The following is a 26,986-nucleotide window of genomic DNA, read 5'->3' on the forward strand; positions in this document are numbered from 1 at the left end:
GATTACAGACACTAGAGAGGACATGAAATCTACACAGTAGGAAGGAAAAAAGCAGGGGATTCAAGGTCATTAGAAACTCCGTGAGGAATTTTGTGTGGAGGGCACGATGGGCTGATGGATCCTAATGAGCTGGATCAGGGATTGCCATATCTGATGTATGGATCTGTTTAGTAATATTCCATGTCGCAGGCTGGACGCTGGGAGCTAACTTAATTTGTGTTCACGATGTAACATTTTGTGTTTGCAGGAGGGAGCGGGCCCTGAGGTTTTAATCCTGCTCCTGGCCAATAAAACCGATCTGGAAAGGAAGCGCCAGGTTGCCAGTGAAGAGGGTCGCCGATTGGCTAAGGTTTGCCTGACAAGATCTAAATTATTAAGGCTTCAAAGCATCTTTAGAGGTTTCCAAAGAGTTTGTCAAAGATACAAAATGGTTACTTGAGGGGTGGGTGGATCCCAGAGTGTGCCCATAAATCTAGGGGTGGTAAGAATGTAGGAACAAAAGGAGACTCTGCTCAGGCGGAAGATCCAGTGTGTCAGATCTCCTGGTCGCCCTTGATAATTTGCAGTGGGTGCCTGTCATGTTGATGACGCAAATTAAGTTACCAGTGTGGCTGCCCCTCACCGTTAATATATTAATAATAGAAAATTTCTAACAAGCAGTAACATCACTCAACTCCCTGGCTTCAAATCTCTTTGCGAACCCCTTGCAGTCAGGGAACTGTCTCGATAAAGTTAGAATAGTTGATATGAAAACCACATTGACAGCTCTGACTGGCTTGAGGCTTCATCAGAGCTCCGTTCAAAATCTAAGAACCTCCCTCTGGATATGAAATTAATTGGTCTTGCAATGGTGTCAGGGCAGTGCATGTTGCCCTACAAATTTTACCTTCAGCTGCATGTTTACCAGACACCAATTCTTCACTCATTCCCCTATGGGCCTAAATGTACTGCCATTTCCAATTCTCTTGACTTCCTTTCTGCTTCATTGCTTCTCGTATATATTGCAGGTTTCAGGATGGGAACACATTGACTTGAGCTGGGGTCAGTGTAGGAAGAATTTATTTAGGTGCCTCTGCCATTTCCTAATTTATAGGGGCTAGTGTGGCATGATGGTGACATCATGAGACTGGTACATCAGGCCGATGCTCACAGGTTCAGCTCCTCACAGATTTGCTGGAAAATGAATTCAAATTCTGGAATTGAAAGCTCATATCAGTAATGGTGGCAACCATCAATTTGTTATTTAAAAGCTCATCTGGTCCACTAATGTCACATATGGGAGGAAATCTATCATTCTTACCTGGTCTGACCAACAAGTGACTCCACACACATCACAACGTGGTCGCTGACCTTTAAGTTGTCACTTGGTTCAAGGGCATTAAGGGATGGGCAGTGAATGTTGGCCTTGCCAATGACATCCATATGCTTTGAAAAGCGTATAGTTTTAAAAATGCATAATATTTCTACTTGCATTATTTCTAATGCTTTTCCCTTGGTCTCATCTGATCCACTTGTTAATTATCCTGGTCTATCTTTGGATCATTTGTGTTCATGAATATTGAATTCTGCACATGTTGAGTTATTAACCTAGGAGCCTGAAGCAGCCTCATTATACTTTCACCTCTTGTTTTAACAGGAATGTAATTTGATTTTCTATGAGTGCAGTGCCTTCTCAGGTGTCAATGTAACTGAATCAATGATGCATTTGGCCAGGTAAGATAGGAAATTCATTAAATCAGAAGGTGATTAACATCTGAGTCATTGATTGTACATTTTAATGGTTGTATCACAAAGATAAATTTTTGATTTCCACAACACCATGACAATATACAAATTGTAAAACTAAACTTTGGATCCTGACAAAGTCTAAATGCAGAATGACGAGGAGAGAGCTTAAAGGAGTTTAGATACTGTCACAATTTGACATGTAACATTAGTGTTAGTGCTGCATGAACCTAGATAAATATTTCTAGCTTGGAATTGGATTTAATATTATGGTCTAGATTTGTTACTAACATTTTTAGTGAATTATACTGCTAATGCTAAAGATTGGAAAGGCTGAACCGAGAAGCAAATGATTTTAAAAGGCTGGCTCATCCTGTCACAGGCTCTCCCAAACTCTCCATGCATTTTAAAGGGAAAAAAATAAGGACTTATTCAGGTGCTGCACCTGAATATTATGCAATCTCGCTTATATATGCTAATGTTATATGGTGTTAGAAATATCCACCTGGAGCAGACAAAATAGGGAATGGGATATTCCCAGTGACAGCAATGGCTCTTTAATTGTAAGGCTTCAAAAGGGAAGCAGCCCAGTATCTGACTCTGTCCATGGTCTGTACTGCCAGACACATGTGCTAACTGCAATTCGAAACCTCCCAGGTTAAAGGTCTTCAAACAGGGTCATACCAAGTGCAAGTGTCATCCTTATTCTGAGGAACTAACACACACACACACACACTCACACACACACAAACACGCACGCAGTCTCACACACGCAAACACACACGCACATGTGCACACACACGTTTACACAGACATGTGCATGCACAAACACATGCACGTGTGCGCACACAAAGAGACTCAAACACATGCACACACAACACAGACACAGACCCACACACACAAAAAGACACACAGTGCACGCGCACACATGCAATGTACATTTGGGATCATTGGCTACACATAGGCAGAGCTCTGCTATCTGCTTGAAAGCTAATACTGCTAAAATGATAGTTCCCATGTGGACAGGAGCATAATTATTTCAATGAGTAAATTTATCTGCAAATGAAAAAAAAATGATTTTCATCAATTTGACAACAAAGCCTTTTGTGAGACTAATGCCACCCATGAATCTGCAGTGTGATAAATATGATAATCTGTAATATTATAAATATACACATGTATGTGAAAATATGCTGAAATTGTTGCTTCACTGTGGAGCAAACGAGTACTGGAATGTGCTTAATTTTGAAGATTTCACATTGAGCTAGTTACCATGCATAGTTGAGAAACAGCTCAGCAGTGATCTGACAGAATGGCACAGCAGATTCGAGGGGCTGAATAGTCTCTTCTTATGTTTCTTCCAGCCCAATATAAAGCAGCATGAACCAGCAGCCCTTGAAATGTTAAATAGCCTTCAACCAGCACTTGATTTTATACACAAGCTGTCAAGGACAGTGTCTCCCACAGGGTAAACCCTGAGCCCTTTTGGTGTCTAGCTGCAGGCTATGGAATGCATGGGTCATAGTTTAAGGATAAGGGGTAAACTTTTTAGGAATGAGATGAGGATAAATTTCTTCACAGGTGAGCCTATGGAATTCATTACCACAGAAAGTGGTTGAGGCCAAAACATTGTGGTTTCAAGAAGAAGTTAGATATGGCTCTTGTGGCTAAAGGATCAAAGGATGTCTGGGGGGGTTGGGGGGACGGGGAGCAGTGGGTGTGGGAAGGTGGGATTAGGGTATTGGGCTAAATGGTCAGCCATGATCATATTAAATTGCAGATCAGGTTTGAGGGTTCGAATGGGCTCTTATCTTGTGTGTTCCACATTTCTGTGTTTCTGTTCTATTGACAACACCCCTCAATTGGAATGAGAAGCAGTTTGACCCTTGCAGAAATATCAATATTTAGCTAGATTTCTGGAAACTAATGGATAGGGAGATGGAGTGGGAAGGTGATATTAGATGTTACAGCCATGGTCTAATCAAATCACAGAGCTGGTTTGATGGGCTGAGTGAGCTATTCCTGTTCCTGCATTCCTATCTGTCTTCACCTGATCTCTGAAGTCACATTAACTGAACCTCATTTACTGTAACAGCTCATGCTCGTTGAGATCATCGATGTCTGTTCCTGATTAAACTACTCATTTTAAATGTACTCTAATTTTAGCTTGAATTATGGACTGTAGGTGATTATTTGCACCTCATGTTTGACTAAATGGCCTCTAATTATCCTTCATTCAAACCTCAAATGAAGGTGTTGCATCAGCTTATCTTCTGGCTCACATTACAATTTGCACATTTAGCGTGTGATAATGAAGAGAGCAGCGTTGTTGGCAGTATCCGAGACTGAAGTTTTCCACTCTATTGATGCTATTAGAGTGGTACTCACTGACAGTGCACCCTAGGGAGACCATGTGTTACTGCTGCTGAGCTCTGGCATAGGCTACTTATGGCCTGCCATTCACATTGTGTTCCCAGTTAAAAGACTTCTCCATCATCCCTCCTCCATCACTGTTCCTTGTGTCTCACACAAACTGATCCTTTCAATGAATAAATCACACAAAAGCTGTCCTTGTACATTCAGACTGGGCCAACATAGAATCCCTATGGTGTGGAAGCAGGCCATTTGGCCCATCGAATCCACCAAGAGCATCCCACATAGATGCACTCCCATATCCAGTCCCTGCATTTCCCATGGCTAATCAACATGTCCCCGGACACTATGGGCAATTTAGCATGGCCAATCCACCTAAGCTACATATCTTTGGAAAGAAACCCACTCGGATGCAGAGAGAATGTACAAACTCCACACAGATAGTCACCTGAGGGTGGAATTGAACCTGGGTCCCTGGTGCTGCGGGGTAGCAGTGCTAACCACTGAGCCACTGTGCCACCCTTCATGACTAAAATTTATAAGATCCTGATGGTCTTGACAAGATGGACATGGAAAGGATGTTTTCTGATGTGATTGAATCCAGAAAGAGGGGACACAGTTATAAAGTTAGAGGTTGTCCTTTTGTGACAGAAATGAAAAGTTTTTTTTCCCCTGAGGCTTGTCCGGCTTTGGAACTCTCTGCCCTGTAAGGCAGTGTTAGTGGGATCATTCAATATTTTACAATGAAGATGGATGGATTTTTCAATTTGGGAGTGGAATCATAGATTATTGGGGTGGATGGGGAATGTGTAATTTGGAACACCAATCCAACGTATAGAATGGTGTAGGAGCAAATTACTGCAGATGCTGGAATCTGAAGTGAAAACAAAAATGCTGGAAGTCACAGTGGGCCAAGAAGTGGCATCCATGGAGAGAAAGCAAGCTAACATTTCAAATCTAGATTTCTCTTCCTCAGAGCTGACGTGCAGCGCGGGGGTGGGGTGCAGCATTTATGCAATAATTGGGGGGTTGGGACTAGGGTGTGTGCGGCTGGGGGAGAAAGGATGTTGATAGTTCAGATGAAGTGATCAGAATGGATGTTCCGATCACTTCATCCAAACTATTTTGAACTATCAACATCCTTTCTCTCCCAGCACTCCAACCACACCCTCCCACTATTGCATAAATGCTGCCCCCTCCATATCAGCTCTGATGAAGAGTCATCTAGACTTAAAATGTTAGCTTGCTGTCTCTCTATAGATGCTGCCTAACCAGCTGTGATTTCCAGCAATTTTTGTTTTCATAATAGAATAGTGGAGCAGGCTCAAGGGCCAAAGGATCTATTTCAGTTTCTAAATTATATGTCACTGACCAGGAGAAATGAGAAAGTGTAGCCAGAACCAATTTCTCTCTCTCTCTTTCTTATGACGGGGCCAAGACAGACACAGGCTAAGAATTTTCTCTATTCAATGACGATTGTTCATGACAGTCACTCAGTTTAAATGCTCTAATTATAGCAAGTATTTTGTTTATTTAATTATCTCACCAATACCTGTTTGTTCTCCCCATTCCCTTTACTATACCCCAACAAGCAGCTTCCAGCTTTGATAAAGTTTTGACCAAAACAAAATCATTGACTCTTGTGCTGTATTTTCCTGCATTTCAAAACATTAATCATCTCTGCTTCCTTTCCAGTCATTTCTTCATTTCTCTGAAGCAGCAATTGCAAGACTGCAGTATTATGAGATTCCTTGTTTATACTTTCTAAAAATACTATATCTCTTTGAACTTTCAGCCCACGCTTTTCTCTCATATTGTGACAGACACTTATTTGATCTGTTTGTTCAGACTTCTGAAGGAACTCGAAGATAAGGAAAAGGAGAAGATTGTTGAGCTGTGTGAAGATTCTCCCCAACAGAAAACTTGCTGTACAAAATAATGAGGAGTGTTTGTCACATCCAGTCGCCAGAGGAGCCTTTATGTTACCTGAGAGGAACGCACTTTGTGCTTTTTACATCTCGCTGCAGGATATTGTGGAGAACATCTGAATGAGAAACACAAATTGAATTTCAGTCAGATGTGCCAGCTGGCGACTTGATCGTTAGATCCTTCAGTTAATGCGATGCCATTTAAAAAATGTGAAGCTTAGTCAAGATTGGGAATTCTAAACTCCTCCAGCAACTACAATGGGACTACTTAAACAGTAGCTGATGGCAAGTGACAAACTGGAAGCAGCGGGAATTTTTAAATTAATCCAGTTATTGTGCAAGTGATGGAAGCCTTGGAACTTTGAACTTGTATCATCAGTTCTGAGGAAGGGTCACCGGAACCCAAAACGTTAACTCTTTTTTCCTTCACAGATGCTGCCAGACCTGCTGAGCTTTTCCAGCAACTTCTGTTTTAGTTGTGTTATATTTTGAGTACTGTATCCCTTAAACATCTGTCACAGGTTCTGTTTGTGTTGGAGAATCTTGGAGACTAAGCTGAGGAATCTTAGGGAACAATTTGTTAAATTCTATACCTTCAGCTTCTGGAAATGGAAAGGAAAGTCCTGGTGTTGTGAATTTGGAAGAAATCCAATAGCAGAGAGGATATAACCAGCAAGCCTGGGGAAAGATAGTAATTTTTTTTCATTCTGTCATGAGATGTGGGCATTACCAGCAAGACCAGGACGTATTGACCTTCCCTGATTGCTTCTGTCTAAATTATTTCATAAGGTCAGTTAAGCGTCAACCACTTCATTGTGAGTCTGCGTCACATGTAGGCCAGACCAGGTAAGGACAGCAGATTTCCCTCCCTAAAGGCCATTAGTGCCAGATGGATTTTCAGAAAAATTGATCATCATTTCACAATGACCATCAATGAGACTAGCTATCAATTTCTGGAATCATTAATTAAATTTAAATTCTACCAGTTGTCCCCTTGTGATTTGAATTTATGCCTGAGTCTCTGGCTTACTAAATCCAGTGACAATACCACAAGGACACAAATTCTCCGAATAATCCTTCAAATGATACATTAGAATTTTTGAAAATATTTCCAAAGTAAATTTTGAGCTGACTTTATCGAAAGTAACTAAGATTTTGGTGAGGTTGTGCAGGTTAAATCAACACCAGAAAATATTTACACGCACAAAAACAGAAATTGCTGGAAAAGCTCAAAGCAGGTCTAGCAGCAACTGTGGAGAAAAATCAAGAGTTAATGACCCTTCCTCTGTTTTTGTTTCTGATTTACTGCATCCACAATTCTTTTGGTTTTTATCCAGAAAACATTTAGCCCGATTAAAATTGTCATTAGTGAACTAAACTGATGATATTACTTCTAGGAGACTACAATTCTTAGAATGAGTATTTTGGTTGATGTTATGTGAACTGTAGAAGGGAGGTCAACATTATCTCTACAACCTACTGAAATTAAAACATTTACAGCCGTAAGTCCTTTTACTGTTTGATTTCTCCACCTTGTTTATACAGAAACATATTTTATAGGAGGATCTATGGTTCCTGGTAGGAAGACGAGTGTCAGGTTTGTAATATTTATTTAGCATGATCAACAAGTAGCATGTTTCAGTTTTTCTTGGCATGTTATCATGTTAGAACTAGTTTTGGCTTGATGTGATGTGTAGTATTTTATATTTCTAAAATAACATTTCAGAGTTGTCATAGTGCCACCATGTACCTCTTTTACCATGGAATCCTATCTTGCGCCAAATTAAAATAACATTTTACCATCGTGGACGGGATCCTGGCTTCAGTTAAATAGTGCTGCATTTGTTAGACTTGTACAGAATTAAACCTTCAACTATTTAATAAATTCAATACCTCTAAAACATTATTTCTCTTTTGATTTTCAGAGGGGATAGGAGAGGGAGAGCAGTCTTTTTGCATTCTTATTTATGAAGTTTACAGTTAAATGTCAAGTGCGCCATCATAGTAAATTGTCAATACTTTTAAAAATTAATTTACTGGATATGGATGTCAGTGGCTGGGCCAGTATTTGTTGCCTGTCCCTAATTGCCCTCAAAACGGTCGTGAGCTAACTTCTTGAACCATTGCTGTCTCTGAAAGAGAAAGATTTATAAAGGACACGAGGGGCAATTTTTTTTAATATAAAGAATGGTTCATGTGTAGAATGAACTTCCAGAGGAAGTGATGGATTCAGGTACAGTTACAATGTTTAAGAGACATTTGGATAAATACATGAATAAGAAATGTTCGGAGGGATGTGGGCCAAGTGCAGGAAGCTAGGATTAATTTAGTTTGGGATTATGGTTGGCATGGACTGGTTGGACCGAAGGGTCTGTTTCCATGTGGTATAACTATAACTAAAAAACACTGACAGTGCTGTTAGGGAGGGAGTTCGAGGATTTTGACTCAGCAACTCTTAAGGAACAGTGACATATTTCCAGGTCAGGATAATAAGTGGTTTTATAGGGAACTGGCAAGTGGTGGTGTTCCCCATGTATCTACTGCCCTTTCAATCAGCACTTCCTACTCTGTAGCTTGTGCTTCAAAGCAAAAAGCTGGGAATTTGTTGGAGAATTTTTGTTTTAAAACATCAGTGTACTACAAGCGGCTGCAAATGAATTGTAAAATTGTAGTGATGCAGAGATAAAATCTCCAGGGGTTGGATTTGCAGGAAGAAAGGGCTGCAAAGCCATAGTGGAGAAGTGATAATGGTAAAATCTTTCATTTTTTTAATAAGAGTCATACAGCATAGAAAAAACACTTTGGTCCAACTAATCCATGCTGACCATGTTCCAAACTAGACTAGTACCACTCTCCTCCATTGGCCCCATATCCCTCCAAACCTTTCCTATTTATGTACTTATCCAAATGTCTTTTAAATGTAACTGTACATTGGACCTGGTGACCTGTGTAAGGCGAATTAGAACACTCAGTAACACACCATTGCTACTGCATTTCGTTCCAAATTGTGAGTTTAGACAAATTAGGAGCACAGGGCCTTATTTAGGATTGATTATTGCAGCAGGTTCGGAGGAGACGGATTGTCACCAGGCATCTGAAAGGACATAGTTATTACAGATTTCTCACATTGTCCTTTTGTAAACAGTCTGCTCTCCAGTGGAATGCCAGTCAGTATGCATGTAACCACACACGAGTGTGTATGAGTTTGTGTGTGTTCAAGCAAAAGACAGTGTGTGTGTGTAAGTGTGATTGTTTGTGGATGTGTGTGTGTGTGTAAACAACGAGTGTATGTACTAGCGTATGTATAAATGCGAGTGCATATGTAAACGAGAGCACGTGTGTGTATAAATGTGAGTGTGTACATGCATAGATGCAATTACTACAACAGAAGCTCCTTTAGCATTGCAAACCTTTATTTGTTTTTGGGTTGTGAGTATTGCTGGCATTCATTGGCCAACACTATTTGCACTTGAGAAGGGCAGCCCCTTTCTTAAATACTACAGTTAATGTGGTTTTGATTTGCTGCTTCCGAATGACACGTGAGATGGCAACTTCAGACAGCAATTAAATGTCAAGTGCTCCGAGTCTGGAGTCACATGTAGGCCAGACCAGGCAAGGATGGTAGGCTTTTGGGTGGCTCAGTCGTTAGCAGTGCTGCCTCACAGCACCAGGAACCTGGGTTCAATTCCACCCTTGCGCGACTGTATGGAGTTTGCACATTCTCCCCACGTCTATGTGGGTTTCCTCCGGGTGCTCCAGTTTCCTTCCACAGTCCAAAGATGTGCAGGCTAGGTGGATTGGCCATGGGAAATTGCCAATAGTGTTCAGGGATGCGTAGATTAGGTGGGTTATAAGAGGATGGGTCTAGGTGGGATATCTGAGGGTCAGTGTGGACTTGTTGGGCCGAAGTGCCTATTTCCACACTGTAGGGATTCTATGATCTTCTCTGATAGGCATTATTGAACCTGCTGATTTATTACAACAATCCATTTCATTTTATTTCTGACTTATTAATCAATTGTGGTTTGTAATTCCACCTCCAGAGTATTAGTGCAAGTTTCTGGATTGCTAGTCTAACAACAGTGTGCTGCTACCCCCACCCCCCATTATTCCCAAGGTGCTGCTGAAGGAGCTTTATCAAACATAATAAAGGGCATAATATTTTTACCCTGTCTGCAGGTGGCAAGAAGGAGAAATAATGGGGTGAGGTTGGCCATGGAGGGACTCTGACTCCCTTCCTGCAATCTCACTCATTCACGTTTAGGTAAGAAGGTTTGTAAATAGTTTTCTCAACTCGCCAGCAATTAAGGCCCTTAATTGGTCAACCAGTGGCCTCTTGCAGGACTCAGCTCTGCATCTCCCGGATTACCTTCACCCAGGCAAGTGAGACAGCTGTTCCAAATGGGAAACCAGGACGATCTGACTGCCTGGTTGGGCAGGGGGTCATTGAAGGCATAGACGGTGGGCAAAGGGATCGTGTCGAAAATCACAGCTCTTTCCTCACCTTCAAACCCATCCAAACAACTCTACCTCTTCCAAACCCCTACCTTTCGACGCTACCTAACATATTCGCCCTCACACTTAGAGGTTTTATCGAAAAACCGTGCTCGAACAGCACAGTAAATGGTCCACCTGCTCCATGTGAGCCTTCTGTCATCAATATAGTCTTCTCAATACAATTATGCATATGACCGGATTAGCCCTGTGTGCAGCAGCTCACCACAGTCACATTCTGAAAAAGCGGCATCGATTGGAGGAACTGGGCAGTGCTTCATGACACGCTGGTGTCCTGCCAGACCCCACTCTTTGCTTTCCTCTTTATTGTGGCTGAATGAAGCAGAACATACACCACTGCATGGGAACACTGTGGCCTGCCTTTGAACTATGGGTTGGAATTTGCAGACCCCACCATTGTCCTTCTGAGGGGGGCCAAGTAAAATATATCTGTGCCTATCTTCTAACCACCCGCTGCTGATCTGTTCCCTATAATCTGGAGGTAGGTAAGGTGCCCTCTTGACTGGCTGTTCTTGGGCTTATTGGGGGTCTTAACTGCCCAATTAAGGGACAATTAAGTATCTCACCTCACCTTCCCTGCCATAAAATGCTGTGCATTTGGGGCCCTCTTGTGGCACAGTGGTAGTGTCTCTACCCCTGGACCAAGGGACCTAGGTTCAAGTCCCACCTGCTCTAGTGGTGAGTTCTAACATCTCTGACCAGGTTGATTAGGAAAATAGGTTACATTGGGAAACAAAAGTAACATAAAATGCTATGTAGAGGACCCTTGCAGTGCAGTGGTAGTGCCCTTACTTCTGGGCCAGAAGGTCTGGTTCAAGTCCCACCTGCTCAGAAATATCCTGAATAAGTTGAGTAGAAAATATCCAGTACAAAATTTCACATCATTATTAGAATATTAATCTGTGTTATGAGTAAGTAGTGATAACATTGGTCCTGGTGTTGGCCCTGCAGGTTTGGTGGAGTAGCGGATAGTGAAGGGGACTGTTGGAGAATGCAGCAGAATATAGATAGATTGGAGAGTTGGGCAGAGAAATGGCAGATGGAGTTCAATCCAGGCGAATGCGAGGTGATGCATTTTGGAAGATCCAATTCAAGAGCAAACTATACGATAAATGGAAAAGCCCTGGGGAAAATTGATACACAGAGAGATCTGGGTGTTCAGGTCCGCTGTACCCTGAAGGTGGCAACGCAGGTCGATAGAGTGGTCAAGAAGGCATACGGCACGCTTTCATTCATCGGACGGGGTATTGAGTACAAGAGTTGGCAGGTCATGTTACAGTTGTATAGGACTTTGGTTCGACCACATTTGGAATACTGCGTACAGTTCTGGTCACCATATTACCAAAAGGATGTGGATGCTTTGGAGAGGGTGCAGAGGAGGTTCACCAGGATGTTGCCTGGTATGGAGGGCGCTAGCTATGAAGAGAGGTTGAGTAGATTAGGATTATTTACATTAGAAAGACGGAGGTTGAGGGGAGACCTGATTGAGGCCTACAAAATCATGAGGTATAAACAGGGTGGATAGCAAGAAGCTTTTTCCCAGAGTGGGGGACTCAATTACTAGGGGGTCACGATTGCAAGGTGAGAGGGGAAAAGTTTAAGGGAGATATGCGTGGAAAGTTCTTTACGCAGAGGGAAGGTGGGTGCCCGGAACACGTTGCCAGCGGAGGTGGTAGAGGCGGGAACGATAGTGTCATTTAAGATGTATCTAGACAGATACATGAATGGGCAGGGTGCAGAGGGATACAGATCTTTGGAAAATAGGCGACAGGTTTAGATAGAGGATCTGGATCGGCACAGGCTTGGAGGGCCGAAGGGCCTGTTCCTGTGCTGTAATTTTCTTTGTTCTTTGTTCTTGATTAAGATACTGAGGAGAGGATGCAGTGGTAGTATCCCTACCTATGGGCTAGGAGGCATAGGTTCAAGTCTTACCTGCTCCAAGGTGTGCCATCATGTGGACAGGCTGCCTTTTGAAAGAAATGTGTAAGTTATGTGCAAAAACATCTAAAATGCTCTGCAGTGGTGAAGGCCATTTTTGAATTGGTTTCTTTGAAAAGCCAGGCATCATCCATCAAGAGTTAACATTTCGGGTCCAGTGACCCTTCGGTTCTGAGGAAGGGCCCGAAACGTTAACTCTGTTTTGTTTTCTTCACAGATGCTGCCAGATCTGCTGAGCTTTTCCAGCAACTTCTGTTTTTGTTCCTGATTTACAGCATCCTCGGTTCTTTCGGTTTTTATCATCCATCAAGAGATGCGCTGTAAGCATTGGAGTTGACCTCACCCCCAAATTATTCCACCCTTTGGCTTCCAAAGTCTTGACTACAGAATCTCCTTAAACCCACCCCACCACCACCAACACCACCAAATAAAGTCCAAACAATATTCCTGAATTCATTATCTTCAGCTCAAAATCCAGGGGCTCCCACCCTGACAGCACAGAACTGTACCACATGGCCTGCAGTGGTTCAAAAATGCCAACTAAGAAAACTAGAAACAGCATTTGTAGTTTAATGATGAATTGATGAATATATCATATTAAAATAAAACTTTGGTAGTTTTTTTTAAACAAAACAAGACCAAAAGAAACAAATTACAAATGATTTAATCATTGTTGTAGTAAAGGAACAAGCATTAAATGAGAAAGCTTATCTTTTTGGAACATATTTCACTTTAGCCACACGCTGTCGTCACTAGCTTGTAACACAATGCCATCCGGGGCTCAATACTTGGTCACACAGCAACACAAACCACATTTTCTTACTTTTGTTTGATACCAGTTTCAGTCAAAGACTTGTAACTACACTGTCTTCAATTACAAAAATGTGAAAATGAAAAGCTAATTAAATTCTATTTTTGCAACTCGCAGTTAATCAGTTACCAAGTAATTTACATTCATCATGTGAATTATGCATGAGAAGAACCTTCTGACAAATACTTCAGGTAAACATTTTGTCCGTTAATATTCAAAAGTTAAGCTAGCATTGAGAGGTTTGGAATGACGTGATCCGGATTAACCACCCAAGTTTAATGCATCAATGAAAGCAGGGCTGTTGTGGTATAGTGGTAGCATCCCTACCTCTGAGCTAGGAGACCTGGGTTCAAGTCAAACTTGCTCCAGAGGTGTATAGTAACATCCCTGAACGGTCAATTTAGCAATGCATCAAAACATGAATGTGTGCAAGACCATTTCTTCAGCAGCTGGGACTAAAGAAAATGTGCTTGTTGTTGAACTGAATTTCTACAGGGGCACAGTGCAGGGAGATATCTTTTGCTAATTTCAGCAGAATTTTTGTTCAGGCAAAAAATAATTCTAGCATTTCTTACAAGCAGTTGTGAAGCAGCCATTAGTATCCCATTTAATCTTGTCATACATTCTGAGCTTCCTCCTGCTTCAGGGCCCAGGCTCTTGAAACAAACACTTTAAAACAACAGTTTTGATATCCATTTACTGGAATTCATCGACCCTGCAACCATGTATGGTACTGGTTTAAGTGAAGAGTACCATTTTGAAGCCAAATGGCAGAACTGACTGTTCTTATTACTCTAGCAGCATGTTCTTATGTTGAAGGAAGGTGTATTAGCTGCAGGGTTTCATGTCTTTGATGTTCATAATTCTAGAATCACTTCCAATGTGTTAAGATCTGAGATACAATCGTTCTGATGGAGAGTGCACTTAACGCATTCTGTAATCATGAGAGAGAGATGCTTCGCACAGTTGGCCCCTGAAGTCCAGCTGCAGACTGAAATCCAGATCACGCTGCAACAAAAGCAAATCAAGATTCTTTAATTTCAACAATGAAATTACTTCTGTTACTACACTATTACAAACTGAATTCAATCCATTTCAAATTAAACCAAAGGTTTAGGGTCGGTCAGTTCAGTTGGTTGGATGGTGAGTGTGTGATGCACAATAGCACCCACAGTGTGGGTTCAATGCCAAAACGGGCTTTCTGTCCCCTTGCCTTGCCTCATGCTTGATAAATAACTATATAATCTCTTGCCCCTCTCTAATGGTCTATGGTCATTTGTAGAGCATGGCTGGTTACCTACCAAAGTAACGTGTCTATGAGGAATACAACTCAATATTAGCTGCAGTGTTTCTCAAACAGGTCATTACCAATCACTCCATGATTGGCTCCACTCAAACCTAATCTCATCAGACTCAGTCAGTGTAACTGGACATTTCCTTTCTCCCCCATACACTTACATACCGCTACTGACAATCCCTCACAGGGAAGAATGCTCTTTTCCCATGAGTCCCAGAAATGGCTACTGAGGCTAATTCAGGATCTACAGACTTTATGACACCTCCGGGATTTCTTGTGTAGCATGTCTGGTTGTGTATTGTTATTTGGTGACTTGGCTCACGCTTTGCTCCACTCTCGCTTTTCCTGTTAATTTTGTTGCCTTTGGGTCTCGGGATGCTGGGATCATTCGCACAGATGCCTCCATCTGGTTCAGTTCAGGGTGATAGCCTCATCTTCACATTGGCTTTCTGCACACCCTTGAAGAGTTTCTTCCATTCTCCTCTGGAGTGTCTACCCTGACTGAGCTAGGACAATAGCAACTGGCTTCAGGAGCCCGGTATCTGACGTCCAACCCAACTAAGCTGACGCTGGATGGCCATAGCCTTGATGCTTGTAGTGTCTGTTTGTGTGAGAGGACGCTGATGGTGATGTATCAGTCCTCCCACTCGATATGTGGGATATTCCACAGGCAGTGTTGATGGTAAGACGCCCCAAGTTTTGAGGTGTCTCCTGGTTGAGTATAGGAGTTGGGATGTCATGTTGCGCTTGTACAGGGCATTGGTAAGGCCACTTTTAGAGTATTGTGTACAGTTCTGGATAGCCAGCTAAAGGAAAGATATTATTAAATGGGAGAGAGTTCTGAAAAGATTTGCCAGGAGTGGAGGGTTTGAGTTATAAGGAGAGGCTGGATAGCCTGGGATTTTTCTCATTAGAGCACAGGAGTTCGAGGGGTGACCTATGTAGAGGTTTATCACATCATGAGGGGCATAGATAAGCTGAATAAGCAAAGGTCTTTTCCCTAGGGTGGGGGGAGTTCAAAACTAGGGGCTCATATTTTTAAGGTGAGAGGAGAAAGATTTAAAAGGGACCTGAGGGGTAACTTTTTCACACAGAGGGTGGTTCAAATACGGAATGAACTTCCAGAGAAAGTGATAGATGCAGGTACAGTTACAACATTTAAAAGACATTTGGTTAGGTACATGAATAGGAAAGGTTTAGAGGGATATGGGCCAAATGCAGGCAAATGGGACTAGTTTAGTTTGAGCAACTTGGTCAGTATGGATGAGTTGGACCAAAGAGTCTCTTTCTGTGCTGAATGACTCTATGACTCTATAAAACAGAGGGAGAGCCGGAGAATGGCTTATGGAGATGTCAGTGATAACACAGCAGAGAAAATCAGTCCAGTTCTGACCTGACTAGTGTCATCTTTACATTATGCAACTTGTTAAATAAATGTCCATTCTCTAGAGCACCTATTCGTAGGTTCATCACTTACTCTACCGTCACAGCAGAGGAGATGTTGGTGTACTGGGAATTTCATTGGACTCATAATCCTGAGGTCCAGGATAATACACTGTGCAGTTGAGTTCAAATCTCACCATTATAAGCCAGTTATAGTAATGATGACCACGACAACTACCATTATTTGTTGCAAGAACCCACATGGTTCTCCAATGCCCAGGGAAGGGAAATTTGCTGTCCTTACCCAGTTTGGCCGACCTGTGACATCAGATCCTTAGCAATATAGTTAGCTCTAAAGTGGAGCAAGTCACACAGTTCAAGGGCAATTAGGGATAGGTATCAAATGCTGACCTCACCAGTAACACCCACATACCATGACAGAATAAAGAGAAACAACAACAAAATGTAACTGACAGTTTCCCCTATTTGAGTTCACTTATCTTGGGCTAATGTGTTCCTCTTTACAACCTTATTATTAATATTAATTAAAATATTATTTAAATTATTAATATTATCTCAGTATTAATAAAGAAAAACAGTGATGGGAAATTCCAATCATCTTTTCCATGAGAAACAGTAATTTTTGGTCACTTAATTTCTAGTGTGATAGACAACAAATCCTGAAATTTCCCCTAATCCTGGTTCCACCCTTCGAAGATTGATGAACTTAATTTGAGGAAAAACTGTTAATAAATTGGCAGCAGTGTTGAAATCAGCTAGTGACTTGATTTTCTTCCTGTTACATAATTCCCAGCATTACGATGAGAAAGTCAATGTTATTGACACCAAACAATCCAAGCAGCTGAAAGCTACAAAAACTGTCTGTATTTATTGTGACAAATGACAGAAGGATCTGCTTTGTAGCGTTCTGTGGAAGTAAAGTTACTGTCAAAGAAGAGCCGACTACAATCATTCAATCTTGGTGACAGAAAGGATAACTTGTCACAACCAAATCTCCATTAAAAATAGAAAACACAAGAAATATTGCCAACTTCACTAAGTTGTGGTGACCAGTCTAGAGAGAGAGAGAGAGAGAGTGGCTACCATTCATTGATAAGTAATGACCACAGGCAGGAGATGTCTTGATTATTAAGAGCGGCAGCATCTTCTATTTGCTTAGCATCTTTAACACATTGCAATGACCCAAAGTACTTTACTAGATGGCCGCAAGGCAAAATATGACCCCAAGCCAGTGGATATTAGGATAAGAATTGGCCAAGGAGGAAGTCTATAAGAAATGTGTTTAAAGAGGGGAATAAGGTAGAGAGTCAGAGAGATTTTGGGAGGGAATTCCAGATCTTGGGGCTCAGGCAACTGAAGGCATGGCTGCCACTGCTGGTCCAATCAAAATGGTGATGTTCAAGTGGCCAGAATGGGAGAAGAGCAGAAGTTACAGCGGGTGTGCAGCTGGAACAGATTACAGAGATAGGGAAGGGAAATGCCATGGAGGGATTTGAAAATGGCTTTGTTCTTGTCAGTTACAAAGAACAATTTGTGATTAAAGGTAGATTCCATTTTTGTTCTCTTCATAAGTGCCAATTTCAAAATATTTTGCTGGGCTGAAGCTGAGATGTACCCAGGCAAGACTTAGGTTACACTCAAGTCATAATGCACCAGATATCTACAACATATGGTGCGATGCAGAGATTAACTCAGAAAGATATGACCTTGAATTTTTGAATTGGGGCCCAGGTTATTGCTGAGAGGTTGGTCAGCAAAGGACGCAACATAGAGTTACAAACACAAGAAAAGCTAGTAGCAATAAAACAAAATGGCAAATCCGAACTAAAGCCAAAGACAAACTGGAAGTACACGAATCTGGATGATGGGCTGTGTAAACCCATGAGGAAAGAGTAAAACTAGAGGCCATCAATATAAGATAGATGCTAGTAATTCAAATCAGGAATCCAAAAGCAACCTCTCTCCCCAGTAATGAAGCAGGTGGAAACCATTCAGCCCATCAAGCTTTGACAACCAGCCAATACTATCATGGCTGATCTTGGGCTTCAATTCAACTTCCTTATCTCATTCTCCATCCAAAAATTGTGGGATGGGGTGTGGTGGGAGGAGGGTTGCAATAAATCAAAGGGGAGGGGACCCATAAATTGCAGGGCAAGGACAGGCCCAGAGAAGTGTGAGAATGTGGAACTGGCTAGTTCAAGGAATGGTCAAGGCATTTAAGGGGAAGTTGGATAAGCATTCGAAGGAGAAGGGATAAGGGCCAATGCTGACAAAAGTACGAGAATGAGGGATTTGAGGAGGTTGGAGTGGATCTGGACCGGTTGGGCCGAATGGCCTGTTTCTGCACGGAGTGTAATTCTGTGTAATCTAAAACTGTGCCTCGAGAAATGGCTCCTAATTATTCACTGGATCATGTGGGATCACAGTTATAACAGGAGACCAGCCCCATTTTTTATGGCAGCTGATTGGTCAGCCCTATCGGGGCTATTAAGAATTAACCACTGAGTTGTTTTTGTTCTTGAGTTGAGTCATATGTTCATTAGACAGGGCAAAGGAGGTAGATTCCTCTCCCTGAATAACAATGTTAAAGAAAAACAGCTTAAATACAACTAACACTAACTACTAATCATTAACCACAAAAGGACTTTGGAACCCACGCTGAAAAGAGACAATCTTTCCATTGTGCTTGTTCCAAGTGCCATGTTTTGACTCACATTATTTTTTGCGTTGGGATTCATTGCCATGGTTCCACAGATCTCCTCTCCCCGTTTCACAGTTAGGTAGTCTTCCAAGTAAAACACCGTCTGTTTCCAATGTGTATATGGAGCATCAGGAGCTGCAAAACAATTGCCAGTTAGTAAAACTATGATTCTATGTCAGTAATATCATAGTACTAATCTATGATTGTATTAAAATACTGCTAATAAACAAAAATGAAACACTTCCCAAAACGTTTTATATAAACTCCTGTGAAAGTCCAAGCATCTATAAAAAAATCAACTATAATTTATTCCAACCAGACCAGAAAAGTTACAGAAGGAGGACTTTCAGCCCATTGTGTCTTTACCTGCTACCCAGTGTAATCCGAATTGCCAGCTGTCACTCCACAGCTTGGAGGTTAGAACATTTCAAGTGCATTTTGAAATAGTTTGCAATTTGCTTCCAAATTCCACCCATCTCCCACTTTTAGCTGGTCCATCTCTGACACTTAACTTCTCTTCCTCAGTTTCTCTGCAACTTTTCCATAATAATTGACGAAGGAATTAGAGGAGACATGAGAAGATGTTTCTTTCACACAGATTGTTTCTAACATCTGGAATTCAGTGTATGACTTTTCTAGAAAAAGGCAATTGGACATGTCTGTTCTTTTAATTCGTTCACAGGATGTGTGTGTATTTGGCTAGACTAGTATTTATTGGCCATTTCTAATTGCTCAAAGGGCAGTGAAAACTTAACCACATTGCTGGGGGCCTGGAGTTACATGGAGGCCAGACCGGGTAAGGATAGCAGTTTACTTCCCTAAAGGACATCAATGAACCAAATGGGCCTTCCCCACCCCATCCCCCAACAACAGTTTCATGGTCATCATTAGACCATTCATTCCAAATATTTTATTGAATTCAAATTCTACTTTCTCCCCTGATGGGATTCAAATCTAGGTCCCCAGAATATTAGCTGAGTTTCTGGATGAATAGTCTGGAGATAATACCACTAGGCCATTGCTTCCCCTTTCGAAGAAGATTAATAAGAAGGAATATAGGAGAACAAACTACGATGAAGAAGTAATTTGCGCAGCTCTTTCAAAGAGTCAACATGCACACGCTGGACCAAATGGCCTCCTTCTGTGCTGTCAGACTCTATGATTATACATGACAAAAAGTTAGTTTACCTGGACCATATGAGCATTCGACATTTCAAAGCTGTTTGATTAAAGTACAACAGTTGTTGACAATTACCTGTAGAAAACCCGGTTTTCTTGTGACACTTTGTAAACTCAATGTTAAAGTATGTGACCAAAGCGTGAACATATTCGTTTCGCTGAACTTGAAGACAGAATGTGGAGGTGAACGACAGGTCCTCGGTCTTCACATTGTAGATATCCACCTCCTAAATGGAGAAATACTTCTGTTATTTCTCAATATCCCTCACCAACACGACTCCTTTCTCTCTCGTCAATGCATAAACCAAATACTTTGTTGGCAATTTGCCCTCAAATTCCAGTGTTTATTTTCATGGGGGTCAATGGGGGGGAATGGATGGAGGTGAACAATAGACAGAGAAGAAAGGGCGTGGTCAAGGGGATGGGGTACAGCTGACACAGATGAGGAGCAGGAGACTGGGGAGGTTGGGTGGGGGGTACAATGTGAGAGGGAGCCCAGTTGTGAACTCAATGTGATTTCTTACTTAAATATGCTACCAGATGAGGGGCTGGGCTTGGGGTGGCTCAAGGATAGGGAGCCTAAATGAAGAGATTGATCTGGGATTGATTCCTCGTTTGGAAAGGAATCGGTGGGGGTGACGGGATGGTTGGGGGAGGGGCAGATTGGCTGAGTCTCCTGAGTTTCCACAATGTGTTCTTCCCTAACATCTCAGCTCCTCCCTCCTCAGCCTGTAGCAGGCACCCTGTTGAAGGAGATTTGCGCCAGATGAAAGACCCACACATCATTCTCAGTGAATTGGACTTCAATCTTAGATGGAATTGAGGAAAGGAAAGGCCATGCATCACTTAATGAAAATTCATAAAGGAGACACAACACCTTAGGCTAAACAAATTGGGAGGTATGTAACCGGTCCTACACCTGTTCCATCATCAACACAGAGCAGGGTGTGCTTGCTGCCCAACCCAACATCTGATTAACAAGTGACTTCATTGCTGGACTCTGTAATAATTTATTTACAGCTAAGAGTAGGAAAGAGATTCCAAGTTTATTTCTCTGATTGTCACCTGGATACTGAGGGAAGTGAACCAGCAAGTTTTTAAAATGATTTTTTTTCACAGGATGGGGCCATCACCAATTAGGCCAGCAATTGATTCCCATCCCTAACTGCTTCTGAAAGCAATTCATTTCCTTAACCAGGGAAAGAAATACTGACAATGGAGGCAGTTCAGTCACACTCGCTCGGTTGATCGTAGGTAGGGAGGGATTTTCTTATGAGGGGAGGTTGAATAGGTTGGGCTCATACTTGTTGGAGCTTCACAGTGGAAGATACCAGGCAGCATGCCAGAACTTCAAGAGAGTCAGGCGGCAGAGGTGAGTGCAGTGGCCATCACTAAGGAGAAAGTGCTGGCGAAGCTGAAAGGTCTGAATGTGGATAAATAACGCAGACAAGATTGCTGAAGAAGATAGCTGAAGAGATTGTGGAGGCATTGTGATCTTTCAGGAATCACTGGAGTCAAGGAGAGTCCTGTAGGACTGGAAAATGGCTAATGCAACACACCTGTTTAAAAAGGGAGGGACGTAGAAGACAGGAAACTACAGGCCGGTTAGCCTGACCTCAGTCGTTGGTAAGCTTTTAGCAGTCCATTATTGAGGCTGAGATTATGGAGTACTTGGAAGTGCATGATAACATGGGGCTGAGTCAGTGCAGCGTTGGTCAAGAGGAGGTCATGCCTGACAAATCTGTTAGAAGTATTTAAGGAGGTAACAAGCAAGTTAAACAAAGGAGAGCCAGTGAAGGTGATCTTTTTGGATTTTTAGAAGACCTTTGATAAGATAAATAAGAGTCCATGGTGGTTAGGGACAAGGTACTGGCATGGATAGAGGATTGGTTGACTGGCAGAAGGAAGAAAGTGGAAATAAAGAGCTCTGTTTCAGGATGGAAGCTGGTAAACTGTGAAGTTCTGCAGAGGTCCTTGTTGGGACCACAACGATTGACATTATATATGACCAATCTGGACGAAGGAACCAAGGGCATTATTGCTAGGTTTGCAGATGACACAAAGATAGATGGACGGACAGGTAGTGTTAAGGAAGTGGGGAGGCAGCAGACGAACTTGGACAGGCTTGGAGAGTTGGCAAACAAGTGGCAGATAGAATATAATGTGGGAAAGTGTGAGGTTATGTCCTTTGGTAGGAAGAATAGAGGCATAGACTATTTTCTAAATGGGAAAAGGCTTCAGAAATCTGAAGCAGAATGCAACTTGGGTGTCCTAGTTCAGGATTCTCTTAAGGTTAACTTGCATGTTCAGTTGACAGTTAAGAAGGTAAATGCAATGTTAGTATTCATTTCAAGGGGGCTAGAATATAAAAGCAGAGATGAACTGTTGAGGCTGTATAAGGCTTTGGTCAGACCATATTCGGAATACTGTGAACAGTTTTGGGTCCCATATCGAAGGAAGGATGTGCTGGCCTTGGAGAGGGTCCAGTGGAAGTTTACAAAAATTATCTCGATAATGAAGGGCTTGTCATATGAGGAGTGGTTGAGGATCCTGGGTCTGTACTTGATGAGGCTTCGAAGGATGTGGGGGTATCTGATTAAAACTTACAGGATTCTGAGAGGCCTGGATAGAGTGGACTTGGAGAAGATGTTTCTGCTAGTAGGAGAGACGAGGACCCAAGGGCACAGCCTTAGTGTGAAGGGACGACCCTTTAAAACTTAGATGAGGGTGAATTTCTTCAGCCAGAGTGTGGTGAATCTGTGGAACTCTTTGCCACAGAAGGCTGTGGAAGCCAAGTTACTGAGTGTATTTAAGAGATAGATAGGTTCTTGGTTGGTAAGGGGATCAAGGGTTAGCGGGGCGGGGAAGGCAAGAGAATGAGGTTGAGATGCATTTCAGCCATGATCAAACGGTGGAGCAGATGCAATGGGCAAAATGGCCTAATTCTGCTCCTATATCTCATCATCTTATAGAGGAGAATGAGAGGAAACCCCAGTGAAGCATACAGTTCATAGGGGACTTGACAGAGTAATGCAGAGAGGTTTCGCCTTCTGGGTGATTCTACAATCCAGGGGGGATAATCTCAGAGTAAGGGGTCACTTATTTAACACCGTGGTGAGGAGGATTTGTTTTGTCTTAGAAGTTAGTGAATCTGTGGAATCCTTTAGTACACTTGACTGTTGAGGCTTGGTTATTTAAGTACATTCAGGGCTGAGCTAAACAGCTTTCTAATCATGAAGGGAATCAATGGTTGTGGGGATAAGACAAGAAAGTGGAGTTGAGGACTATGAATTCAGCCATGAGCTTATTGAAAGGCAGAATAGATTTGATGGGCTGAATGCCTATTCTTGTCTAGTGGCCTTATGACTCTTCTGGAGTCAACACATTGCTGAGAGTCACATGTAGGCCAGACTGGGCAAGGACAGTAGATTTCCTTTCTAAAGTACATGAGTGAACCAGCAATTAAACTAGATTTATATTCCAGATTTATTCATCAAATTTAAAATTTCACCAGTTGCCTTACTGGGATTTGAACCTGTGTCTGAAGAGCATTAGACTGGATTATTAGTTCAGTGACATTAGTACTGGGCTTGTATAGGTTCCAGATCTAATAGATTGCATTAATGTCGTTGTTCTGATAACCAAATGGATTATTCCAAAAGATGTTCACCACACCTTGATGAGACAAGCATTGGTCACAACTTGTTTAGGATCCACAATATCTACCAGAGGTTCCTTTATGGCAACGTTCCTGATGCACGTCATGTCAAAACCATAAACGTTCTCCCACCCTAAAGAACAAAGGACAAAGAACAAAGATAATTACAGCACAGGAACAGGCCCTTCGGCCCTCCAAGCCTGCGCCGATCCAGTTCCTTTGCCTAAACCTGTTGCCTATTTTCCAAGGATCTGTATCCTTCTGCTCCCTGCCCATTCATGTATCTGTCTAGATACATCTTAAATGATGCTATCGTGCCCGCCTCCACCACCTCCGCTGGCAACGCGTTCCAGGCACCCACCTCCCTGTGCATAAAGAACTTTCCATGCATATCTCCCTAAACTTTTCCCCTCTCACCTTGAAATCGTGACCCCCTAGTAATTGAGTCCCCCACTCTGGGGAAAAACTTCTTGCTATCCACCCTGTCTATACCTCTCATGATTTTGTAGGCCTCAATCAGGTCCTCCCCTCAACCTCCGTCTTTCTAATGTAAATAATCCTAATCTACTCAACCTCTCTTCATAGCTAGCGCCCTCCATACCAGGCAACATCCTGGTGGACCTCCTCTGCACCCTCTCCAAAGCATCCACATCCTTTTGGTAATGTGGTGACCAGAACTGTACGCAGTATTCCAAATGTGGTCGAACCAAAGTCCTATACAACTGTAACATGACCCGCCAACTCTTGTACTCAATGCCCCGTCCGATGAATGAAAGCATGCCGTATGCCTTCTTGACCACTCTATCGACTTGCGTTGCCACCTTCAGGGTACAATGGACCTGAACACCCAGATCTCTCTGTGTATCACTTTTCCCCAGGGCTTTTCCATTTACAATATAGTTCGCTCTTGAATCGGAGAAAAGGAGATGCCAAAGCTCAAGTCAGTTTATACAAATGATCAGAAGGCAAAGAGAGGAGACAACAACACGCAAGATTACTGGCACATCATGGTAGATGGTGGTGGGATGCATGTGGCAGATAGCCATAGGAATGAGGCAAGTGTCAAGGGGCTCACAGAGGATGGGGTAAGAGGCCTGGATACCACCCATTTGTAATGAGGTAGAGTCCTGCCATTAATCCTCCTTCCTATGCCAGCCTATGAGCTGTGCCCTAGCCTGTTGTGGAGGACGGACTATGAATAAATCTCATCAAAACAGGTGCGTACCTTTGCTGAAAAGATAAGGTTTATTACATCTTAGTAATTATACAGTCTTCATTGCACCAAGGGTAGCTTGAAGAGTAGAAGATATAACTGCCTTCAGCTACAACTGGCTGAGACTGTCTCCAACAATGCATTCAAATTAACCCTTGCATATCCGTTTATTCCATATTACAGCCTCGGGGTGCAGTATGTAGCGTCCTTGCCTCTGAGCCAGAAACTATTGGTTTGAGTCCCACTCCAGGACTTTATGGCCACAGAAGGTCCATTTGTAATGTGGCCAAACAGATGGCGAGGTAATCTTTCCAATTCTTGCTAAATGGGAGAGATTCCTAGACAACCATGTGATAGGTAGAGATTGGAGATTCTACCATCAATTTCCATTGGTCTGAGCTGGAACAGACAAGTAAAGGTGCCCAGGGCACAGATAGCTCACATTCCATGGAGAGAAGGCGGTTTACGGAATTGGCTGGACAGCTTCTATGGACCAGATTGAACTGGAGTCAGTCTCTGTTCTGGCTGTGGTGAATGTTGGACCTGGCCCTTTGCCTCAGCAGTGGTGGAGGCTATGGCAATGGAGTCAGACCTGTCATCAAGAAGTAGATACTACAGCAATTACATTTCAGAATTGCTTCATTTAGCTGCATTGAGGGGTGTGAAGACCATCATTGTAAATTCAAATTTTCTCTTTGTTTCTTCAAGTTCAAATCTAAAGTTCCCAACCGAGCAGTGCTGTTGAGAAATGATGATTCCACTTTGACGGAGTACAAGTACCAGTAAGGGGTCTCCTATTTAAGATTGAGATGAGGAGATTTTTATTCTCTGAGAGTCATTGGTGTGGGAAGCTGAGGTCACTGGATATAGTCAAGGCTGAGTTACATTTTGATTGACAAGGTAGTCAATGGTTATCAAGAACAGGCAGGAAAGTAGAGTTGATGCCACAGTCAGATCATGCATGATCTCACTGAATGACAGAGCAGGCTTGAGGGGCAGAATGGCCTACTCCTGCTACTATCTTCCTGTGTTCTTTTATTTGCACAAAAGTTGGTCTCAACTGTTCAACTGAAAAATAGGCTGTCCCCGCAGCAATAATCCCCAGTCAACAGATGTAATGGACAGAGGGTGCCTCATGTGTCCCTTGGAGACAGGACGGCCCTATCCTCAAGAGCTGCTGGCTGATCTGATTGGCCCCCACAGGGTGTGAACCGAGGAGTAGGGGCACTGCCAAGACTATAAGAAGTCACTGGATCTCAGATACAGTCGGGAAGGGTTATCGGGCACCTTAGGAGACGACAGGATTTGTGGTTGGAGGGGGGGCTTGGAGGGGGGCGGGTTTGGAAGCCAGGATGGGAGGCACAAAGTGGATTACCAGCTTCTGGGATGGATGCCCTATTGAGCACAGGCCACCGCCACCCCCACCAGCCCATGATGAGATGGTGCACTCCCAATCTTGCCCAGCCCAACTGCATTATAGCATAAATAGAGTAGTCTTGGAGCCAGTTGGCTTATAAATAAATACGTTTTTATTATTTATGGGTGTCGGCTGGCTAGCATTTTCTGCCCATCCCTATTTGTCCTTGAGAAGGTGGTGATGAGCTTCCTTCTTGAACTACTGCACTGCATCTTCTGTGGGTTGACCTGGAATGCCATAAGGGAGGGACTTCCAGGATTTTGGCCCAGTGCCAGTGAAGGAATGGCAATATATTTCTGAACCGGGATGGTGAGTGGCTTGGAGGGAAACTTGCAGGTGGTGGTGTTCCCATGTATTTGCTGCCCTTGTCCTTCTAGATGGAAGTAGTTGTGAGTTTGAAAGGTGCTGTCTAATGATCTTTGGTGAATTTCTGCAGTGCATCTTGTAGATAGTACACGCTGCTGCTACTGAGCGTTGGTGGTGGAGGGATGGATGTTAATGGATATGGTGCCAATCAAGTGGGCTGCTCTGTCCTGGATGGTATCAAGTTTCTTGAGTGTTGTTGGAACTGCACTCATCCAGGCAAATGGGGAGCATTCCACCACACTCCTGACCTGTGTTTTGTAGACAATAGACAGATTTTGGGGAGTGTGTAGGTGAGTAAGTCACTGCAGTATTCCTAGCTTCTGACCTGCTCTTGTAGCCCTTGTGTTTATGTGGCAAGTCCAGTTCAGTTTTTGGTCAATGGTAATCCCCAGGATGTTGATAGTGGGGGATTCAGTGATGGTAACATTATTGAATATCAAGGGCAGTGTTCAGATTTTATT

General features: G+C 42.7%; 2 protein-coding genes across 2 annotated transcripts in view; one reads left to right on the forward strand and one right to left on the reverse strand.

Moving 5' to 3' along the window:
- cracr2aa (calcium release activated channel regulator 2Aa) overlaps nucleotides 1-7,871 on the forward strand; it is a 92,939-nt gene extending 85,068 nt beyond the window's left edge. Inside the window, exons 18-20 of the mRNA XM_048607400.1 lie at nucleotides 248-349; nucleotides 1,637-1,713; nucleotides 5,947-7,871. Of these exons, the coding sequence (XP_048463357.1) occupies nucleotides 248-349; nucleotides 1,637-1,713; nucleotides 5,947-6,037 (270 nt within the window). The 3' untranslated portion in view covers nucleotides 6,038-7,871. The remainder of the gene's footprint in view (nucleotides 1-247; nucleotides 350-1,636; nucleotides 1,714-5,946) is intronic.
- Nucleotides 7,872-13,203: 5,332 nt separating this feature from the next.
- LOC125485388 (protein arginine N-methyltransferase 8-like) overlaps nucleotides 13,204-26,986 on the reverse strand; it is a 69,314-nt gene continuing 55,531 nt past the window's right edge. Inside the window, exons 8-11 of the mRNA XM_048607935.1 lie at nucleotides 23,547-23,662; nucleotides 19,948-20,098; nucleotides 18,706-18,827; nucleotides 13,204-14,298 (exon numbers count right to left, since the gene is read on the reverse strand). Coding sequence (XP_048463892.1) covers nucleotides 14,215-14,298; nucleotides 18,706-18,827; nucleotides 19,948-20,098; nucleotides 23,547-23,662 — 473 coding nt within the window. The 3' untranslated portion in view covers nucleotides 13,204-14,214. The remainder of the gene's footprint in view (nucleotides 14,299-18,705; nucleotides 18,828-19,947; nucleotides 20,099-23,546; nucleotides 23,663-26,986) is intronic.

This window comes from Rhincodon typus, chromosome 18, assembly GCF_021869965.1.
Source record: "Rhincodon typus isolate 14 chromosome 18, sRhiTyp1.1, whole genome shotgun sequence".
Classification (NCBI taxonomy): domain Eukaryota; kingdom Metazoa; phylum Chordata; class Chondrichthyes; order Orectolobiformes; family Rhincodontidae; genus Rhincodon; species Rhincodon typus.